The 18,964-nt window shown below is 41.8% G+C and overlaps 1 protein-coding gene across 1 annotated transcript; it reads right to left on the bottom strand.

The window, feature by feature from the left end:
• Window positions 1-1,078: 1,078 nt before the first annotated feature.
• Window positions 1,079-2,005, bottom strand: LOC308676407 (olfactory receptor 10D3-like; the record flags this gene model as incomplete). The annotated part of the gene is made up of 1 exon (XM_081342220.1): window positions 1,079-2,005. The coding sequence occupies one exon, from the start codon at window positions 2,003-2,005 to the stop codon at window positions 1,079-1,081; it is 927 nt and encodes a 308-aa protein (XP_081198346.1).
• Between the last annotated feature and the right edge of the window lie 16,959 nt (window positions 2,006-18,964).

Genomic DNA, 18,964 nt, shown 5'->3' with positions numbered 1-18,964 from the left:
ATACTTCTCATATTTAGACATATAGACTAACTACCTAATCCACCAGAGTGGGGAGGAAGGGAATGTATGGGTCCTCTCTCCTAAGGAAGTCCATCTAGAAGGAACAAAAATATAGGCCTTCTGTGTGGTGGCTCCCTCCTGTGGAACATCATTCCTTCAGTTTGACACTTTTTCACAAAGCCCTGAAGACACGGTTCTGCCAATGGTCATGGGGACCCCAGAGTGATATTGTCAGGCCCCAAATCCTTATTGTTTTCCCTACATATGTGCTCTTCTTTGGAATCTGCCATTCTGCTGGGGGGGGGAAATTGTCTGGTTGTTGTTGCCAGGGAGATGTTATTACTTTTTGTATAGAGTTTTTATCCTTGTAAGCCACCCACTGAGAGTGAGTTGGGCAGCCATATAAATTGTCTTAAATAAATAAATAAATAAATAAATAAATAAATAAATAAATAAATAAATAAATAAATAAATGCTTTATACATTAATCTTATAACTGCTCACCTCTAAGAGATAAGTGTTCTACATTTGGACTGGGATCACAGTGTGCCCTGAACATGCCATCATGAGCGACAATTGTGAAGTTGGTGGACTCTTTCTAATTGTCTTCCCTTCTTCCAGAGAAGAAAACACTCGACTGGGAAATGGTGAGCATTCTAGACCAAGCCAAGTCCAAAAATGATAGACAATTCCTGGAAGCCTAGGATTCAAACAAATCAGTCATCCACCAGCACACAAAGATAAACTATGTCTACATACCATCCAAAGAGACAATCAAAAAAGCCATTTCCTCAGCAGCAATCAACACCCAGATGAGCAGAGATTAACATCAAGATTAACTAAGACAACAATCACGAACTAAACCAAGGAACAATCAATTCAGACAAACAAACTAACATTCAATAATTATTCCCACCAACACTGACAGAGCAAGCCGCTGGTACACAAAAAGAAAGTAAACCCCCCCTAGCATTGATGACATTAGTTTGGTAATGAAATGCCTGCAAGAAAACAACCAAGTTCAGAGCCACAAATATGAAGCTGGTGGATTCTTTCAAGTTATCTTCCCTTCCCTTCTTCAAGAGAAAACAGTTGGTCCACCTTTCAGCCTTCTGAATGCCGCCTGAACTTCCTTGTTCCGCAGAGTGTAAATAAGAGGATTCAACATTGGCGTGACAACATTGCAGAAAATTTGAATGGGGGTGGCTAGAATGTCACTGAGAGAAGGTTGGGTGTAGAGAAGAGCACAAGGTCCAAAGAAGAAACAAACCACCATCAGGTGCGATGCACAAGTGGAGGCTGCCTTCCTCCGGCTTTCCGCTGACTGCATCTTCAGTATGGAAATGGAAATCCTAACATAGGAGGTGAGGATAAGGAAGAAACAAGCCATGGGCACCACCCCGATGTTGGTGAAGCTCACAGTTTCAATGATGTAGGTGTCTGCACAAGCCAACTTGACCACAGGGAAAATGTCACACAGGAAATAGTCTACTTCATTAGACCGGCAGTAGGGTAGTGTGAAGGTCAAACTGGTCAAGATAGTGGCATGAAAGGAGCTGGTGAACCAGGTGCCAGCTGCCAGAAGGGCACAAACTTTCCGATTCATGATGATGGAGTACCGCAGTGGGTGACAGATGGCTGCGTAGCGGTCATATGCCATGACGGTGTAGAGGAGGCATTCGGTGCTTCCTAAGAAATGGTAGAAGAACACCTGACACATGCAGCCACCCAGAGAGATGGTGCAGCTCCCTGCCCAAAGGTTGGCCAAGAATTTTGGCGTGCTGATGGAGGAGAAGCCAAGATCAACCACAGAGAGGTTGCAGAGGAACCAGTACATGGGCGTATGGAGGCGGGCATCCGAAGTGACAGCTGTGAGGATGAGTAGGTTGCTGGTTAAAGTGAGAAGGTAGAAGGACAAGAAGACCACAAACAAGATCTTCTGCAGGCCTTCGGTGTGGGGAATCCCCAGGAGGATGAATTCCAGAATGACTGTATGGTTGGGCATTATATTTAGCCCCTTCCTGTCAAAATAAGAAAACACAAAGAATATTCAATCTTTTTTTTTGTTTACTTTTGTCTTCCAAATCACATTTCATTTCACAAAATTTCTTACTGATTTGTCCCAGTTGAAAGTCCAGTTGCCTTTTGGAAAACACACCTTTAGGATAATCATAACTAATATGATTGATAATCTCCACAGACATCTTTAATGGCTCAATGATGAGGGAGATGGAAGTCTCTTTTGCTAAACTGTTGTTTCCTGGATGCTTCCATTCTTAGCCTCCTTCACTATCTCTTTCTTTCCAGAGGAAGATCTGGAGAACTTTCTTAGCTACTGGAGCCCAGTTCTTTGTTGTTATCAAGACTCTTTCAAGGGAGACCCCAGTTGAACTAGGATCCCTGGTAACAGAACAAAAGACAATTTCTCTTCTCCTGGCTCTAATTATTTCTTCCTTTATTGGATTTCTCTCAGTTCTTTTCTGCAGCCCAGATAAAAGATCTCTTTACATTTTTAGTTCATCACAACCTCCCTGGGGAATGGGACACATCTAGTATTTGCAATATTAAGCAAAAAATCAAGAACACCGGGACTTAACTTCAAATTGACAGGAGGGAAGATCAAAAATAATGTTAGAAAGCGTTACTTCTCAGAAAGAGTGATGGAAGCTTGGAACTAACTTCCAGAAGAGTTAGTGGGTCAGTCATTGGCAACTGAGTTTGAACATGCTTTGGGATAAACACATGTCCATCATCTGACAAAAAATAAAAAAAAATTAACTCAAAGGGCAGATTCGATGCACCAATAGTTTTTTTTCCTGCCATCAATTTTCTATTTTTCTACATCCAAAAATTAGTTTCTAGACCTGAGAGTATTCTGTACCAGCCTGCTACCGGCCCTGCAGCAAAAGCAGGGACAACCCCTTTACAAACGGCAAGAGGTTGGAATAAAGCCTGCCAAATTTATTCACATAAAACAGAGCAAGACAAGACACCAACCAAGAAACAGGAGCTATGAAACAGGAACTATCCAAGCGGTTGCCTTCAGCAAACCAGCCCTCCCACACATTCCCCTTAAATACAGTTCAGGGCGTGGCCTCTCTCTGCCTCCTTCCCAGGTGCCCCATTGCTTTCCTCTGTTTACTCCTGACTGACTGCCTCCTGCGTCGGGCGTCCTTGAACAGGGCCAGCTGTGGGTCATCTTCATCCACGCTGTCAGGCTCACACAGCTGGGTCTGCATCATGACCAGATGAGAGGGGCCTGGCTGGGGGCTCTCATCAAGCTGTCCAATCCCCTCAGCAAGCTCTTCAACACCCCCTCCTCCTCCTCCTCTGAGTCGTCCGACCCAACTGCCAAACCCACAGGCTGACCCTGAATCACAACAGAGAGAGACTTCAGTACACAAACACAGCAAACAGAGAGACGAGAGAGAGAGAGAGAGAGAGAGAGAGAGAGAGAGAGAGAGAGAGAGAGAGAGAGAGAGAGAGAGAGAGAGAGAGAGAGAAGCAGAGGCAGAGAGACAGAGACAGAGACAGAGACAGACAGAGACAGAGAGAAATTTTATAAAACATTAAAAGTAAAAGAAATATACAAGAAGCTGGTTCTTTTTTATTATTATTAAAAAGTTTTAACATACATTTTATCTTTAACAATCCCCCCTCCCCCTCCCATACCCATCCCTCCCTACCCCTCCCCCCCTCCCCCCCCCGACTTCCCAGAGCTAAGTACAGGGTATAAAAACAAAAAAACAATCATGAACATCCAAATGCTAACAACCATAAACTCTAAAATCTATCACTCTCTAGCTCATATAGGATAACTACAAACACTATTACTATTAAATATTAGAAAAAAGAAAAAAGAAAAGAAAGGAAGACTTATTCAAATGCTACATGAAACTTTTTAGTCCCATATTTGTTCTGGATATACTCAATCCATTTTCTCCACTCCATAATGTAACGTTCTTGCGAGTGATCTTTCAAATAAGCCGAAATCTTTGCCATCTCTGCCAGGTCAGAAACCTTTAAAGTCCATTCTTCTATAGTCGGCAGTTCCTCCTTCTTCCAATATTGACCTATTAAGAGTCTTGCTGCCGTAATTAAATTCAACATCAACTTAGTGTCCACAACCGTAGCATCTGTAATTATACCTAACAAAAAAAGTTGCGGGCAAAACTTTATCCTTTGCTTGAAAATCTTCTGCATGTTCCACCAAATTTTTATCCAAAAGGCCTTAACCTTTTTACAAGTCCACCATATGTGAAAATATGTTGCATCTTCATCGCCACACCTCCAGCACTTGGGCTGATAATTCGGATACATACTTGCAAGCTTTTTAGGATCTAGATGCCATCTATAAAACATTTTATAAAAGTTCTCTCTTAAGTTTTGAGCTTGTGTAAATTTTACGTTCCTCACCCAAATCTTTTCCCACATATCCATTGTAATAACTTCTTGAATGTTTTGGGCCCATTTTATCATACAATCTTTAACAAGTTCTGTTTCTGAGTCAATTTCTATCAGTGCAAGATATATCCGTTTGATATGTGCTGGACCCTGCTTTCTAATTTGCTTTATCAGATTTTCATCAGTCATTGTAAAACCAGTTTTCTGATCTTCTTTCCACCTGGCCCGTAGCTGAATATATTGGAACCAAGTTTGAACAATCTTCTCATCTCGCAAGAGACTGTACGGTTTCAGACACCAGACATTTCTTTCCAAACTTAAAATCTCCTTATACGTGGTCACATCATGTTTAAAACCAACATTTATATTTTCTATTGCGTGTTTTGGGATTGCCCACAATGGTATCTTACAACCTAACTTATGTCTGTACTTCTTCCAAACTCTCAACAATGCCTGTCTTAAAATATGCGCTTTAAACACATTATCTACCTTTTTATCATACAACAAATATGCATGCCAGCCAAACAACAAGTCGTGGCCCTCAAGATTTAATAATCTCTCTTGTGTCAAATTAATCCAATCACTTATTCCTGCTAACGCAGCAGCTTCATAATATAATTTAAGATTGGGCATTTTAAGACCACCTCTTTCACGAGTATCCTGCATAATCTTAAGTTTAACTCGTGGCCTTTTCCCTGCCCAGACAAATTTATTGATACCTCGCTGCCATTCCTCCAGATTAGAATCTTTCTTAAGAACCGGTATCATTTGAAATAAGAATAAGAATTTAGGCAGGACATTCATTTTCACTGCTGCGATTCGCCCCAACAAAGACAATTGCAATTTTTCCCAGCTCTCCATTTCTTTTTGGATTTTTCCCCACAATCTTTCATAGTTATTTTTATATAACTTTGTATTAGAGGGTGACAGAAACACCCCCAAATATTTGACCCTCCTGACAATCTCAAATCCAGTTAGTCCTTCTAAAAGAGCCTTTTGCGATACTGTCATATTTTTGGCCAAAATTTTACTTTTTTGTGCATTAACTTTAAATCCAGAAACCTTCCCATATTGCATTATTATCTCCATCAGGTCCACAACAGAGTTCTCCGGCTGGGTCACCGTAACAACCAGATCATCTGCAAACGCTCTCAATCTATAATCCTGATCTCTAATTTGTATACCCTTAATTCTTTCCGAACTCCGTATTTTTACCAATAATATCTCCAATGTTAACACAAATAACAAAGGCGATAACGGACACCCTTGCCTTGTGCCCTTCTCAATATTACAAACTTCAGTCAAACTATTGTTAACTATTATTCGGGCAGTTTGTTTTTGATATAATGCCCTAATTGGTTGCAAAAATTTATCCCCAAAATTCATTTTATCTAAAACTTTCATCAAAAATTGCCAATTCAATTGATCAAAAGCTTTTTCCGCATCTAAAAAAATTAGCGCCGCAGGGATCTGGTTATTCCTTTCCAAAAACTCTAACACATCAACTATATGCCTCACATTATTTTTCATTTGCCTACCACTGATAAACCCAGTTTGATCCCCATGAATCACCTGTTGCAGAACCCTCATCAGTCTATTAGCCAACACCTTAGCAAATATCTTATAATCTGTATTTAAAAGTGATATCGGTCTATAATTTTTTACTTGAGTAGCATCTTGATCTTCCTTCGGAATCAAAGAAATAAAAGCAGTTCTCCAAGACGGAGGCACCTTTCCCCCTCTCTGAATTATCTGAAACAGTTCCTTTAATGGCTTTATCAACTCCATTTGTAAATTTTTGTAATAAACCGCAGTCAAACCATCCGTACCTGGCGCTTTATCCAACTTCAATTCCTTAATTGCTGTAAGAATTTCTTCTTCTGTTATCAATTGATTAATCTCCTCTTTTTGTGCCTGCGTAAGAACCGGGATGCTAGCATTCTCCAAATATACATCAATATCCTTTTCATTAATCTTCTCCTTAGCATATAACTTAGAATAAAAGTCCAGAAAGGCTTCCTTAATGAGATCCTGTTGAAACACCACCTTTCCCTTATGTTCAATTTTGTCTATATTAGAAGCCCTTTGCTTTTTCCTAAGTCTATAAGCTAGCCATCTACCTGGCTTATTAGCATTGCAAAAAGTATTATGCCTAGCAAACCGCAAATTGGTTGCCACTTGGTCAGCCATTAATTTGTCAAATTGTCCTCTTAATAGCTTAATAACCTCCTTAGTCTTCACATCCAATGGGTTCAAGATCAAGGCCTTTTCTTTTTCCCTAATTTCGTTCTCCAATTCTTTCCTTCTGGCTTCCAAAGAACGTCTGTGTTTGTTATTCATATATATCAACACCCCTCTCATATAGGCCTTGCTAGCATCCCAAACCATGTCCATAGAAGTATCCTTATTCATATTAATTTCAAAAAAATCCTTCATCCGCTGTTTACATTCTTCCACATTTCTCTGATTTCTAAACAAGTTCTCATTTACGCGCCACGAGCGCCTATCTCTATTGTCCTTATTGATCTCTAACCAAACTGGACTATGGTCAGAGATAGCTCTTGCACAGATCTTTACCTTCTTAATCCTAGAAAAAAAGTCATTAGTCAGCAAAATAAAATCAATCCTGGAAAAAGATTGATGTCTATCAGAAAAAAAAGTATAATCCTTTTCATGCAGGTGGGTGTCACGCCAAATATCTTGCAGTTCCAAATCGTCCTTCATTTCAAAAAAAGATTTAGGCAATCTGGCATGACTCAGAGAGCGCTTAAAAGAACCAGCCTTATCCATCTGTACATCCAAAACACCATTCCAATCCCCCATAAAAATAAACGATTTGTAGTCCAATTGAGTAAGCTTTGTATGAAGTGAGCTAAAAAAATCAGCTTGCTGTTGATTAGGAGCATACAGTCCAACTAAAAGCATTTTTTTGCCTTCTAGCAACAAATCTATCATAACATATCTTCCATGCTTATCTGCTTCAATTAATTCCGCTGTTAAAGCGCTTTTAACATAAACAACCACTCCATTTTTCTTATTCATCGCAGAGGCAACAAATTGCGTGCCCAATCTTGAGTTCGATAAATACTTTTGGTCCATAGCCCTAATATGCGTTTCTTGCAAACATATAACATCAATCTTGAATTGTTTTAAATATTGAAAAACTTTCTTTCTCTTCTGTGGTGAATTTAGTCCATTAACATTCCAGGTTAGAAATTTAGTCGCCATGCGTGGCATCCCGAAGCTGTTGGAGCACATCTTTAATAGCCCCTCTGTCTTCTTTGGGCCGCGCTCCTCCCACTGCTTCACTGTAAGTACGCTTTGAGAGTTCCATAAACTTCTGTTGGTCTTGCTCTTTTATTTGTTTTGCTCTTTTTAAAGCGGCACGTGTCACCCTCTGCTCTCCAGCAACAGCCGACGAGGCTATAATTTGATCCCCTCCAGCACCATTCTCCTCTTTCTGTCCACCTTCAGCCTCTTGGGATTTCCCTTCTCCAAATCCCTTTGCAGCTTCCAGAAGTGATAGTGGGGTCGCTTTTAAAACATTATTGTAGAAGTCACGCGCCTGTGTCACAGTAACCAGACGGTATCTTTTACCTTCATGCATCACCACCAATCCGACAGGAATCTCCCATCTAAACTTTATTTCACGTTGCTTAAGTTCTTGCACGAGAAATGCAAAATCCTTCCTTCTCCTTAAAATCTTTGGAGGAATTTCTTTTAAAACCAAAACTTCTTGGTCAGCAATCACAACTTTAATATCATAAGCGGCTTGAATAACTTCATCTCTGGTTTCTCTCTTTATAAAATAAACCACCACATCTCTAGGTAGCTTTCTCTGTCTAGCAATCCATGAGTTTACACGAAAAACTTTATCCATGCATCCCTTTATTTCAGATGCTGGCTGACCCAATACTTCTTCCAAAGCCTCAGAAATCAGCTGCTTTAGGTCTTCTTTAGGATTCTCTTTTAAGCCCCTGATTCTAATAGCATACTGCATCTGGTGATACTGGACAAGACTCAATTCTCCGTCCATTCTATCCCTTAAATCTTCATTCTCCAGTACCTTTACTTCTAATATAGCATTCTTTTGACTCAGATCCTCCACTTTTTCGTCCAAGCTTTGCACACATTCAGCCACGCTTTGCACTGTAGACAAAATGTCTACCCTCATCGCACTAAACTTCTCTTCTATCCTCTCCTCCAATTTCTCCAGTTTCTCCTCCACCTTTGCCAACTTGTCACCCAGCATTTCTGATATTACCTGGGATTGTTTTTCCAAAGCATCTTCTAAATCCTTCGATGTCAATGCAGCAGGAGGAAGCAAAGCTTGCAATGATGTTTGTTGCACCGGGGAAGTTCCCGCACTCCGAAGAGTTTTTGAGGGAGGTTTAGCCGCCATCTTTTCACTTTCACTTGTTGCGCACTTTCACTTTCAGTTTATAAAGTCCATTAAGCTAGAGAGTAAGAATAAAAGTCCTCTTCACCTTAACCTCCTGTACCGCTCTGCCTGCTCCTTTTTATTCCAAGGTCTTTCCTTCTGGCAGGGGTGGTCGCAAACGCCTGGCTCTGCTCCAAAAATCCCGGAGCAGAGACGCTGAACAGCTGGGAACAACCCAGGCTACGGGGGAGTTCAATCCTTCAGCCGCCCAAGCTTTAAGCTCAGGCGGCCCCGGAGAACTCAACCCCTACCTGGGGCCTCACCCCCTCCTCTTCTCCCGAGGAGGGGGCTTCAAATCCACCCGAACAGCTGATCGGCGCTGTTTCGGGTGAAAACAACTCAGCTGAGCAGCGGGCAGCCCGAAACGGCTGTCTCCGGCGCCGCGTCGCTACCGGAAGTCAGAAGCTGGTTCTTACCTTGGACGGAGGAAAGAAATGAAATTAATACATGATGACTAATTTTCTTTGTTTGATTCCATTCCCGGAAAGTATGCTCTGTGCTTATGAACTGCAAGCCGATATTTTTTGATCAGACAAGACTTAGGCTTTCATATATTTCCATCAAAGAATCTGCATTGACCTTAGAGCAATGCAGCTTCTCTGGAGTTACGCTTTCCAGCTTTAAAAAGCTTTATGAACGTCTGGCTTGTGCAAAGCCCCATATAGCTTCTGTATCTCTCTACTGGGAACCTGGAGAAATCCCAGGCATCTCATCTCATGAGCAAACCTATCAATGTTGCATCAGTTGTTTGGAAGAGAAATGTAGCCTTCTGGGAGGGAGGCTTAGCTAACGAAGCAAGTCTTGTGCTCTTTAGAGATATTCCTTGCATTCCACTTGTGGCATACTTACCATGTTACATAGAAGTCCTAGTACCACCTATGATCAACCAGGCCATCTTCTGAATATGATAGCAATGTTCTCCAGGCAGAGATTCACCCCAGGCATCAGGGTGAGACAGTGAACTGAAAACAACCAGGTTCCCGAAAATCTGATGACCAGTTCATGGAGCAGTGATGTCAGAGATGAAGACGGGCGTCTTTAGAATATAAAATGCAGCCATCTTTTTCCAGACTTCAAAAGAAACAAAGGACAATTTTAAAGAATGGATATTGGAAGTTGCAAGAAAGAAAGAAAGAAAGAAAGAAAGAAAGAAAGAAAGAAAGAAAGAAAGAAAGAAAGAAAGAAAGAAAGAAAGAAAGAAAGAAAGAAAGAAAGAAAGAAAGAAAGAAAGAAAGAAAGAAAGAAAGAAGGGAGAGGGAGAAGGGGAGAGAAAAAAGGGAGAGAGGGAGGGAGGAGGGAAGGTGGGAAGGAAGGAAGGAAGGAAGGAAGGAAGGAAGGAAGGAAGGAAGGAAGGAAGGAAGGAAGGAAATTCTGGGAGTTGAAATTCATACAAACTGGCTGGAGAATTCTGAAGTTAAAGTCCACGAACGCTAGCTGGAGGATTCCAGGAGTTGAAATCCACACAACCTAAAGTTGCCACAGATGAGAAACACTGCCCTAAACCAAACTGTTTCTCCTTCTCCCCAAATAACTCTACACCCCACTCACCCGGTCTCAAAATTCATCCTCCACTTACATTAACATCACTAACTTTAGTGATGTGTGAGCATCAAACTCTAGAGAGGCTTGGCACCTACACAAATCCACAACCAAGGGTGAGGGAGGGGGGGAAAAACACCACAAGAGATCTCCACAGAAATTCTCATTGCCACCCCAACTTTCCACCACCCTGGTGAGATTGCAGGCAAGCTGTAATCTTTCTTTTGTTCTAGATATCATTTTTGAACTGAGGCCAGCTTGCTTCCTGCTGCTGTGTCTCTCACAGCACAGAAGTACACACCAGCATCTTTCAGCCTCGCTATGTCTCTTGTAAGTTTGCTCGAGCGGGATTTTTGGTCCACATCCATCGTAAATCCACCAGGAAGATCCAATTTCCCATTATAGTTGGCCCCCAGATGTGCAAGAACTCTGCCAGTTTGCTTGTACCAATACAGGTTGTTAATGACAGTGATGTTGTAAGTGCACTTTAAGACAATCTCATCTTTTTCCATGAGGATCAGTGCCTCGGGTTGGAACACTTGGCTGGAGACAAGATGGAGAACTTCTGTGGGTAAAGAGAAGATCAATGTTTTTATTTCTTCAACCTCCTCAGCATCATTTTGTGAAAATTTGAGACGAGCATGATACAAGATCTATTTCTGCTTTTCCCCCAACTGAAAAAAAAGTAATCCTGGGAGGTAGGTCAGGGTGAGAATCAAGCAGTGACCCCAAGTCACCCAGTGGCTGAAGAGCAACCTGGCTCCAAGCCTAACAAGAGATTGGACAACCATTTGTCCGAAATGGTATAGATTCTCTGCTTAAGCAAGAGGTAGAAGTTCTCCAAGTTCTCTTATTCTGTTATTATTGTGATAAGAATGCACCCTCTCAATCCTTTTTACTATGCCCCCCCCAAATCACAAGAATAAAGCTCAGGAAAAGAAATACAGAAATAATGTTTCACTCATGAAACCCCCGGCTATTGTGAAAAGTGGAAACATTGCCTCAAGCCTGCCTGTTTATTAAAAGTGATGTGCTAAAGCGAATAGACAAACCGTAGATAACAGGGTGAACCCAATCACATTTGTCTGACAGGATTAAAACCCAAGGAAGCCAGTATTTTAGACCCATTGCTAGCCTTTGCGAAACAAGCTAAACAAATCTAATAACAAAAGCACACAAAGCAAGCCTCCAAATGACGAAATGCCATAAAACTGTATAAAAATCCAAGTCCTCATCAAAACAATTTGACCGCTGTCCCAGAACTACGTGCTGTTGTTGGTTCCGCTCATCATTAAACCTTCTTTCCTAAGCATTCCACAGTCGACTGACCCAAGAGGAAGAGGAGAGTGAAGAACATCCTTCTGGAGGAAAGCAATTTCCCTGAAATGATGAGGATGCACAATCACACCTAAGACTTCAAGTCAGGGCTGCGAGACAAGCAGTGGGAGGAGAAATTCAGATGGGTTTCTCCCCACCACACACCCCTGTCATCAACTGGAGGTAGTCTTCTTATGGGCCCGGTTTGCTTTGAAATCAAAACAATGCTGGGTGTTCTAGTATGGCTTTTGGAACTGGCATATAACATATTTCTATCAGAATTCAAGGGTCAAGGTGAGGAATTTGAATTAAACAAAAAACCTCCATTACTTGCCTTTGATTGCTGGTGACTTCATTGATGCTTGCTTGCTTGCCTTCCTTCCTTCCTTCCTTCCTTCCTTCCTTCCTTCCCTCCCTCCCTCCCTCCCTCCCTCCCTCCCTCCCTCCCTCTCTCTCTCTCTCTCTCTCTCTCTCTCTCTCTCTCTCTCTCTCTCTCTCTCTCTCTCTTTTCTTTAGTCAGAATCAGAATACAGCTGTAAGGGACCTTGGAGGTCTTCTTCTAGCAGGAAATCCTATACTATTTCAGAGAAGTAACTGTCCAAGCTGTTCCACTGGTTAATTGTCCTCACTGTTAGGAAGTTTCTCCAGAATTCCAGGTTGCTTGTCTCCTTGATTAGTTTCCATCCGTTGCTTCTTGTCCTGCCCTCAGGTGCTTTGGAGAATAGCTTGGCTCCCTCTTCTTTGTGGCAGCCTCTCAAATACTGGAATACTGCTATCATGTCACCCCTCAAACTAGAAAAATCCAATTCTTTTTTAGCCTCCAATCCCCTGATCTTCTTTCTTTCTTTCTTTCTTTCTTTCTTTCTTTCTTTCTTTCTTTCTTTCTTTCTTTCTTTCTTTCTTTCTTTCTTTCTTTCTTTCTTTTTCTTTCTCCTTTTTTTCTTTCTTTCTTTGTCTCTCTTTCTTTACTTCCTTTTTTCTTTCCCCCATACTCCTTCCTCCTTCTATTTTCCCCACAACAAGAACCCTGTGAGGCGGTCTGGGCTGAGAGGGAGAGGGATTGCTCCTAAATAAATAAGCATACAATAAAGTTTGATGGATCTCCTTCATTTGCATGTCTTTCTTGCTGGGGGGGGGGGCTAATGAACTGTGATTGCTTTGAACGTTATAGGAAAACCGTCAACCAGCTGGCAGAATCCAGATCTACAAAATTGCGAGGGGGGGGCAGAACAAAACTGGCTAATGGGTGTGTCACTATGTCTTGCAAATTTGCTTATTTGTTTATTTAGGAAATTTATATGGCTCCCCTACTGGCTCGCAGAGACTCTAGGCAGCTTGTAAGCAACAGGAATATAATATAGAAAATAAAAATAAATAAATAAATAAATAGAACAATAACCCCCTCCATCCCCACCCTGTGACAACACACTCCTGTTATTCCTTGTTCCTCTCTTCCCCCCCCCCCTCCTTCTCCTCCTTTTCTCTTCCCCGCCCTTGTAAACTTTCTTTCTGGCTTTGGAGAATCTAGATTTTGTGATCCCTTCCTGCCCTCTAGTGGTGAGTTGAAACATTTCTCAACACGACCTCAAACGACAGGTAGCCTTAGGACAGGGGTAGGCAACCTTGGCTCTTTTATGACTCGTGGACTTCAACTCCCAGAATTCCATGGATCAGCATGGAAATCTCTCCCTTTCCCCTCAGCATGGCTGGCTCAGGAATTCTGGGAGCTGAAGTCCACGAGTCATAAAAGAGCCAAGGTTGCCTACCCCTGCCTTAGGACTTCACCACAATTAGGATAGGAACATTCATCATTAAGTGGTGCTGTCGTTAAGTGAGCCATCATGTGACCACACCCGATTTTTATGACCTTTTGGATGCTTTTTGGTTAAGCAAAGCAGCACGTCATCGTGACTCATGACCTTTCCTGCTGGCTTCCCCCATTGACTTTGCTTGTGATCGTGCGATTGTCAGACCCTGCAACTTTCACATGAGTGTCAACTGGTTGTCGAGCATCTGTCGTAAGTGTGAGGACTGGTCATAACTCACTTTTTTGCAGGACCACTATAACTTTGAAGGATTGATATAAATGAATTGTTGTTACATTTTCTGGCCGAGCAAAGGGTTTCCTGCTTGACCAGGGGGTTGGACTAGGTCCCTTCCAACATTAGTAGTAGTAGTAGTAGTAGTAGTAGTAGTAGTAGTAGTTAGTAGTAGTAGTGTTGTTGTTATTATTATGTTGAGGACCATCTCTATGAATTTGGTAGGAGATTCACATTCTAATGTGAGCCGATAACATCCCCTATCACAAAAAAGCATCAGTATCACCTTCACCGCTGGGAAACTCCAGGTTTTGTAGAAGTACAGCAGGAAGGGACTTCCAGAAGATTCCAAGGAGACTAGGGCATGCTTTACAAATATGACCACATTTTGACCAGCAAGAAAGGAGCTCCAAGGACAGCGAACAATTCAAGAGAGAAGCTGGTGTTGTGTACATTGAACCCAATGCACTCAGCTAGAGCTAATATAGTTTGTGGCCCAATACATTTAGACTTTTTCCCACCGGCATTTCAGGATGATACAAACATGTTTCCTGTTGTTGTTGTTTTCCTTATTGCATGCATAGAATTTTTTTCTTCACTCTCATCCCCAACTCATGAGTGAAATAAATTGAAGGCACTCTTAGCTGGACTATAGTTGTGATTCATTGACTGATTGATTGATCACTAGATAGATTAAGTTTCCACTCCTACCAGCCTCACTAAGGTGTCTCAGAAGTTTTTGAATGGGTTCCTCTCTCTCTCTCTCTCTCTCTCTCTCTCTCCCTCTCTCTCTCCCTCTCTCTCTCTCTCTCCCCCTCCCTCCCTCCCTCCCTCCCTCCCTCCATCCATCCATCCATCTATCTATCTATCTATCTATCTATCTATCTATCTATCTATCTATCTATCTATCTATCTATCTAATTTGTTTGCCACCCATCTTGCTGCAAGGAGAGTTGATATTATTGATTGAAATTCATTGATAAAAGGTAAAGGTAAAGGTTCCCCCGCACATGCGTGCTAGTCGTTTCCAACTCTAGGGACTGGTGCTCATCTCCGTTTCAAAGCCGAAGAGCCAGCGCTTGTCCGAGGACGTCTCTGTGGTCATGTGGCCAGCATGACTAGACACCAAAGGTGCACGGAACGCTGTTACCTTCCCACCGTAGTGGTCCCTATTTTTCTACTTGCATTTTTACGTGCTTTCGAGCTGCTAGGTTGGCAGAAGCTGGGACGAGTAACAGGCGCTCACTCTGCTACGCGGCACTCGGGATTCGACCTGCCAAACTGCTGATCTTCTGATCGACAGGCTCAGCGTCCTAACCCACTGAGCCACCGCGTGCCTCAATTGATTGATATATATCATCAAATATTGATGATAAATACAAGCCAATAATGAAAATACCAATAATGATATCAAATAACAATAAATAAAAAAACAGTGAAGTAATCAACCCATGTTGAACTGATGTCTCCAAACAATGGATAAGACAAGCTTCAGATCAACCCAGAAAATGTCAGCTCCTGTGTTGACTTGGATTCCTTTAACTGTGCAGGACCTGAACTTAGAACAGTGCAAGGTAAAAGAATCATGTAATAATAATAATATATATAAAGTTGGAAGGGACCTTGGAGGTCATCTAGTCCAACCCCCTGCTCAGGCAGGAAACCCTATACCATTTCAGGCAAATGGCTGTCCAGTCTCTTCTTAAAAACCTCCAGTGTTGGAGCATTCACCACCTCTGGAGGCAGGTTGTTCCACCGGTTAATTGTTCTAACTGTCAGGAAGTTTCTCCTTAGTTCCAGGTTGCTTCTCTCCTTGACTAGTTTCCATCCGTTGCTTCTTGTCCTGCTTTCAGGTGCTTTGGAGAATAGCTTGACTCCCTCTTCTTTGTGGTAGCCCCTGAGATATTGGAACACTGCTATCATGTCACCCCTCACCCTTCTCTTCATTAAACTACACATACCCAATTCCAGCAACCGTTCCTTATATGTTTTAGCCTCCAGCCCCCTAATCATCTTGGTTGCTCTTCTCTGTACTCTTTCTAGAGTCTCGACATCTTTTTTACATCGTGGTGACCAAAACTGGATGCAGTATTCCAGGTGTGGCCTTACCAAAGCATTGTAAAGTGGTATTAGTACTTCACTTGATCTTGATTCTATCCCTCTGTTAATGCAGCCTAGCACTGTGTTGGCTTTTTTGGCAGCTGCAGCACACTGCTGGCTCATATTGAAGTGATTGTCTACTAAGACTCCGAGATCCCTCTCACAGTTACTACTATTGAGCAAGGTACCACCTATACTATACCTATGCATTTGATTTTTCCTGCCTAAATGTAGAACCTTACTTTTTTCACGTGATAGATAGCTATAAAGAGAGAGGCAGATTAACCGACAAACAGATTTATTTGTTTAGCTACCAGATATTTTATTCATCTGGTCTTCATTTATTTATTTATGAAAGAAATTAAAGGCTTCCCAACTCACACACCATGACTCCAGGTAATGTGTGGCATCAAAAAGCCACAATTTCAAATGCACCACCCCCACTGCAATGATGACATTGCACAATCTGTCAGGAATTGTGCAGAGATCTCCTTGAGCTAACAAGAAGTTGCACAGACAAAAAAGGTACTGAGAGCAGCAAAGTTCACACAGTAACCACACAGATACACTGAGGTGTGAAAAAAAATACTTTACTTTGTGGTGTAATACAAAGTACAGTCAAAAATAAACAGTCCAGGTCATACACGTGTAAAGAACAGATAAACAATAGTAACAGTCCAAGGAGTATTCCAAATACAAAGTCTTCTTACCGGTCCAAAGGTCAAAACACAGTTGTTCAGGTTTAACACAGTAGTAAACCAACAATAGCAGTAACAGAGTAACTAACAGTGACAAAACAGTGAGAGCAGAGAGAGAGAAACTACATCCCTAGCTCCCTCTTATGGCCGTTGGGAGGCAAACACACCCTTGGCCAATCATCACATTTAAAGTGATATCATACATCATGGCTTATATATTTCCAACCCAACCAGGTAGGCTAATCATACGCCTAACACAATCAAACAAGCCACCATTGTGCTTTCAGGTTTCGCATATTGGGTGATTCCCTCTAATGCAGGACTGCCCTGAGCAGCATGGAGGATAAAGCATAGTATCAGAGAAATAATACAATATTTTGAGGGCAATCGATCCAAAAATGGTATTTCTCAGTTTTAGCAACTCAAAGATGGGTGGACTTCAGCTGCCAGAATTCCCCAGCCACAGGCTGGCTGGGAAATTCTAGGAGTTGACATCCACCCATCTTTTGAGTTGCTAAAATTGAGAAACTTCTTCTAAAATACTTGGAAAACGCTACCTGGCTGGGAAATGAAGAAACACAGAGATTTATTCATCAGGCCCCCTGGCATTCTAGCTGTAGAATAAAACTAGATTTTTATTTTATTTTATATTTCAGGCCTTCCCATTCACCTCACCCTTGCCTGTCAAAGGAAAAAGCTTGGTGTCCTTTATATTAAAAGTAAAAATGTCTTGGAAAGATTGTGCATAACCCAATTATCTCTCCCCCCCACCCGTATTGACGTCATCAGTTGCATTCTCTACGGGGTCAGCAAGTGGCTGTTACAAAGCAACATTAAAAGACTTTGCCTTGGTGCAAAAAAAAATAGAGCGAGAGAGAGGGTTATATATAGCAAGGGGGGGGGAAATACAGATGAGGTTAAAAAACTTCTCTGGAGCTGAAGCAGGCGAACAAAAGGAACCGTCCTTCAGACTTTGCAAAATTGTAAGTTTTCTTTTTTTCTGTCAATACCTGAAAGCAGGAATCATTGACAAGGAGCTTGCCTACTTTTTTTTAAGCAGAAATGTATCTTGCAAAGAGCTTACAGTAGGGATTCTCTGTGTGTTTGCTTGTGTTACTATGCAGGGTAGAAGATACTGCTAAATTTAAAGATCAATATATATGTTCATTATATGGACAGGGATAATAAATGCACAGTCAACCTTCTCTTATGGTTGTTGTTTTTAACACCATTAAAGCCCTGTTAAATTTTGCCTACTTTTTTTTTTATTTTGTATCCTGAGTTCTTCTGTCTGTAAGACGACTCCAGGGATTTTTACGTAAAATCTCTTTTTTTTTCTTTTTGGGGGCAACTTCCAAAAGTGGAGGGCTAGATTACGAAGGAGGGAATAGGTTGGTCAACACCACCGTTACATTGAGCAGAAAATCAAATCCGCTATTTTTAAGGAAGCCAAGTTTATTACCTTCAGCGTGTTGCGGTTTTGCAGTGTTTGGATGCCTTTCGCTCCAACTTACTTACTAACTGAACACCAAGGGAAAGTACATAGTGTCTGTGGAAGACTTTCCCATTTGGGCATCCACTTTAGGGATAGTGGGTTGCATTTCCCCCCACACACAAAAAAAAATTGCTACATTATTTTGCTGAAGCCAAATCTCAACAAGAGAGAACAGCTAACCAGAAAAAATAATCTCTGAGAAATGAATATGAAATAATGTACGTTTATTCCAAGGAACACTGTACGAAAGAAGTATGCTCTTTCAGCCAAAATCTTTCCAAAAAGGGACTTTACAGTCTACACCAGTCAGTGCCCGCTCTCGAGGTGACAATCCCAAAGGGAGAAAATGATGCAAAATGAGGAAGAAATGACATTTCTGTTCTCACAACAGCTACATGAAATCCAAAGAGTTGATGAGGGATGATGTGATGATGATGATGATGTGAACTCTTAACACTGAGAGAGGATTGGTGGCTAAGCTGAGCATCTTCCTTATGTTTACTTCAAATTCTTTGAGGATCTTCTTTATTCTTTCACCTTCTCCGAACAAGCGATGGCTTTGTGGTGGGAGGGGGGAAAAAAGAGATCCTTCATTTCTAAGATCGGTGGGACGGGAGATTACCAGAGACGTGGATACGTTCTCATGATGTGGTTGGCATTTTCCATTTGGAGAGAGAGAGAGAGAGAGAGAGAGAGAGAGAGAGAGAGAGAGAGAGAGAGAGAGAGAGAGAGAGAGAGAACAGACTGAAAAAGAGAGGGAGAGAGGGGGAGAGGGAGACAGACAGAGAAAGACAGAGAGAGGGGGAGAGGGAGGGAGGGAGGGAGGGAGAGAAAGAGAGAGGGAGGGAGAGAGAAAGAGGGAGAGAGAGGGAGGGAGAGAGGAGAGAAAGAGAGAAAAAGAAAGAGAGAGAGAAAGACAGAGAAAGACAGA

The sequence above is a fragment of the Vipera berus genome (assembly GCF_964194415.1).
Source record: "Vipera berus genome assembly, chromosome: W".
NCBI classification, from domain to species: domain Eukaryota; kingdom Metazoa; phylum Chordata; class Lepidosauria; order Squamata; family Viperidae; genus Vipera; species Vipera berus.
The sequence above is the reverse complement of the archived record's forward strand: the minus strand, read 5'-3'. Positions and strand labels throughout refer to the sequence as shown.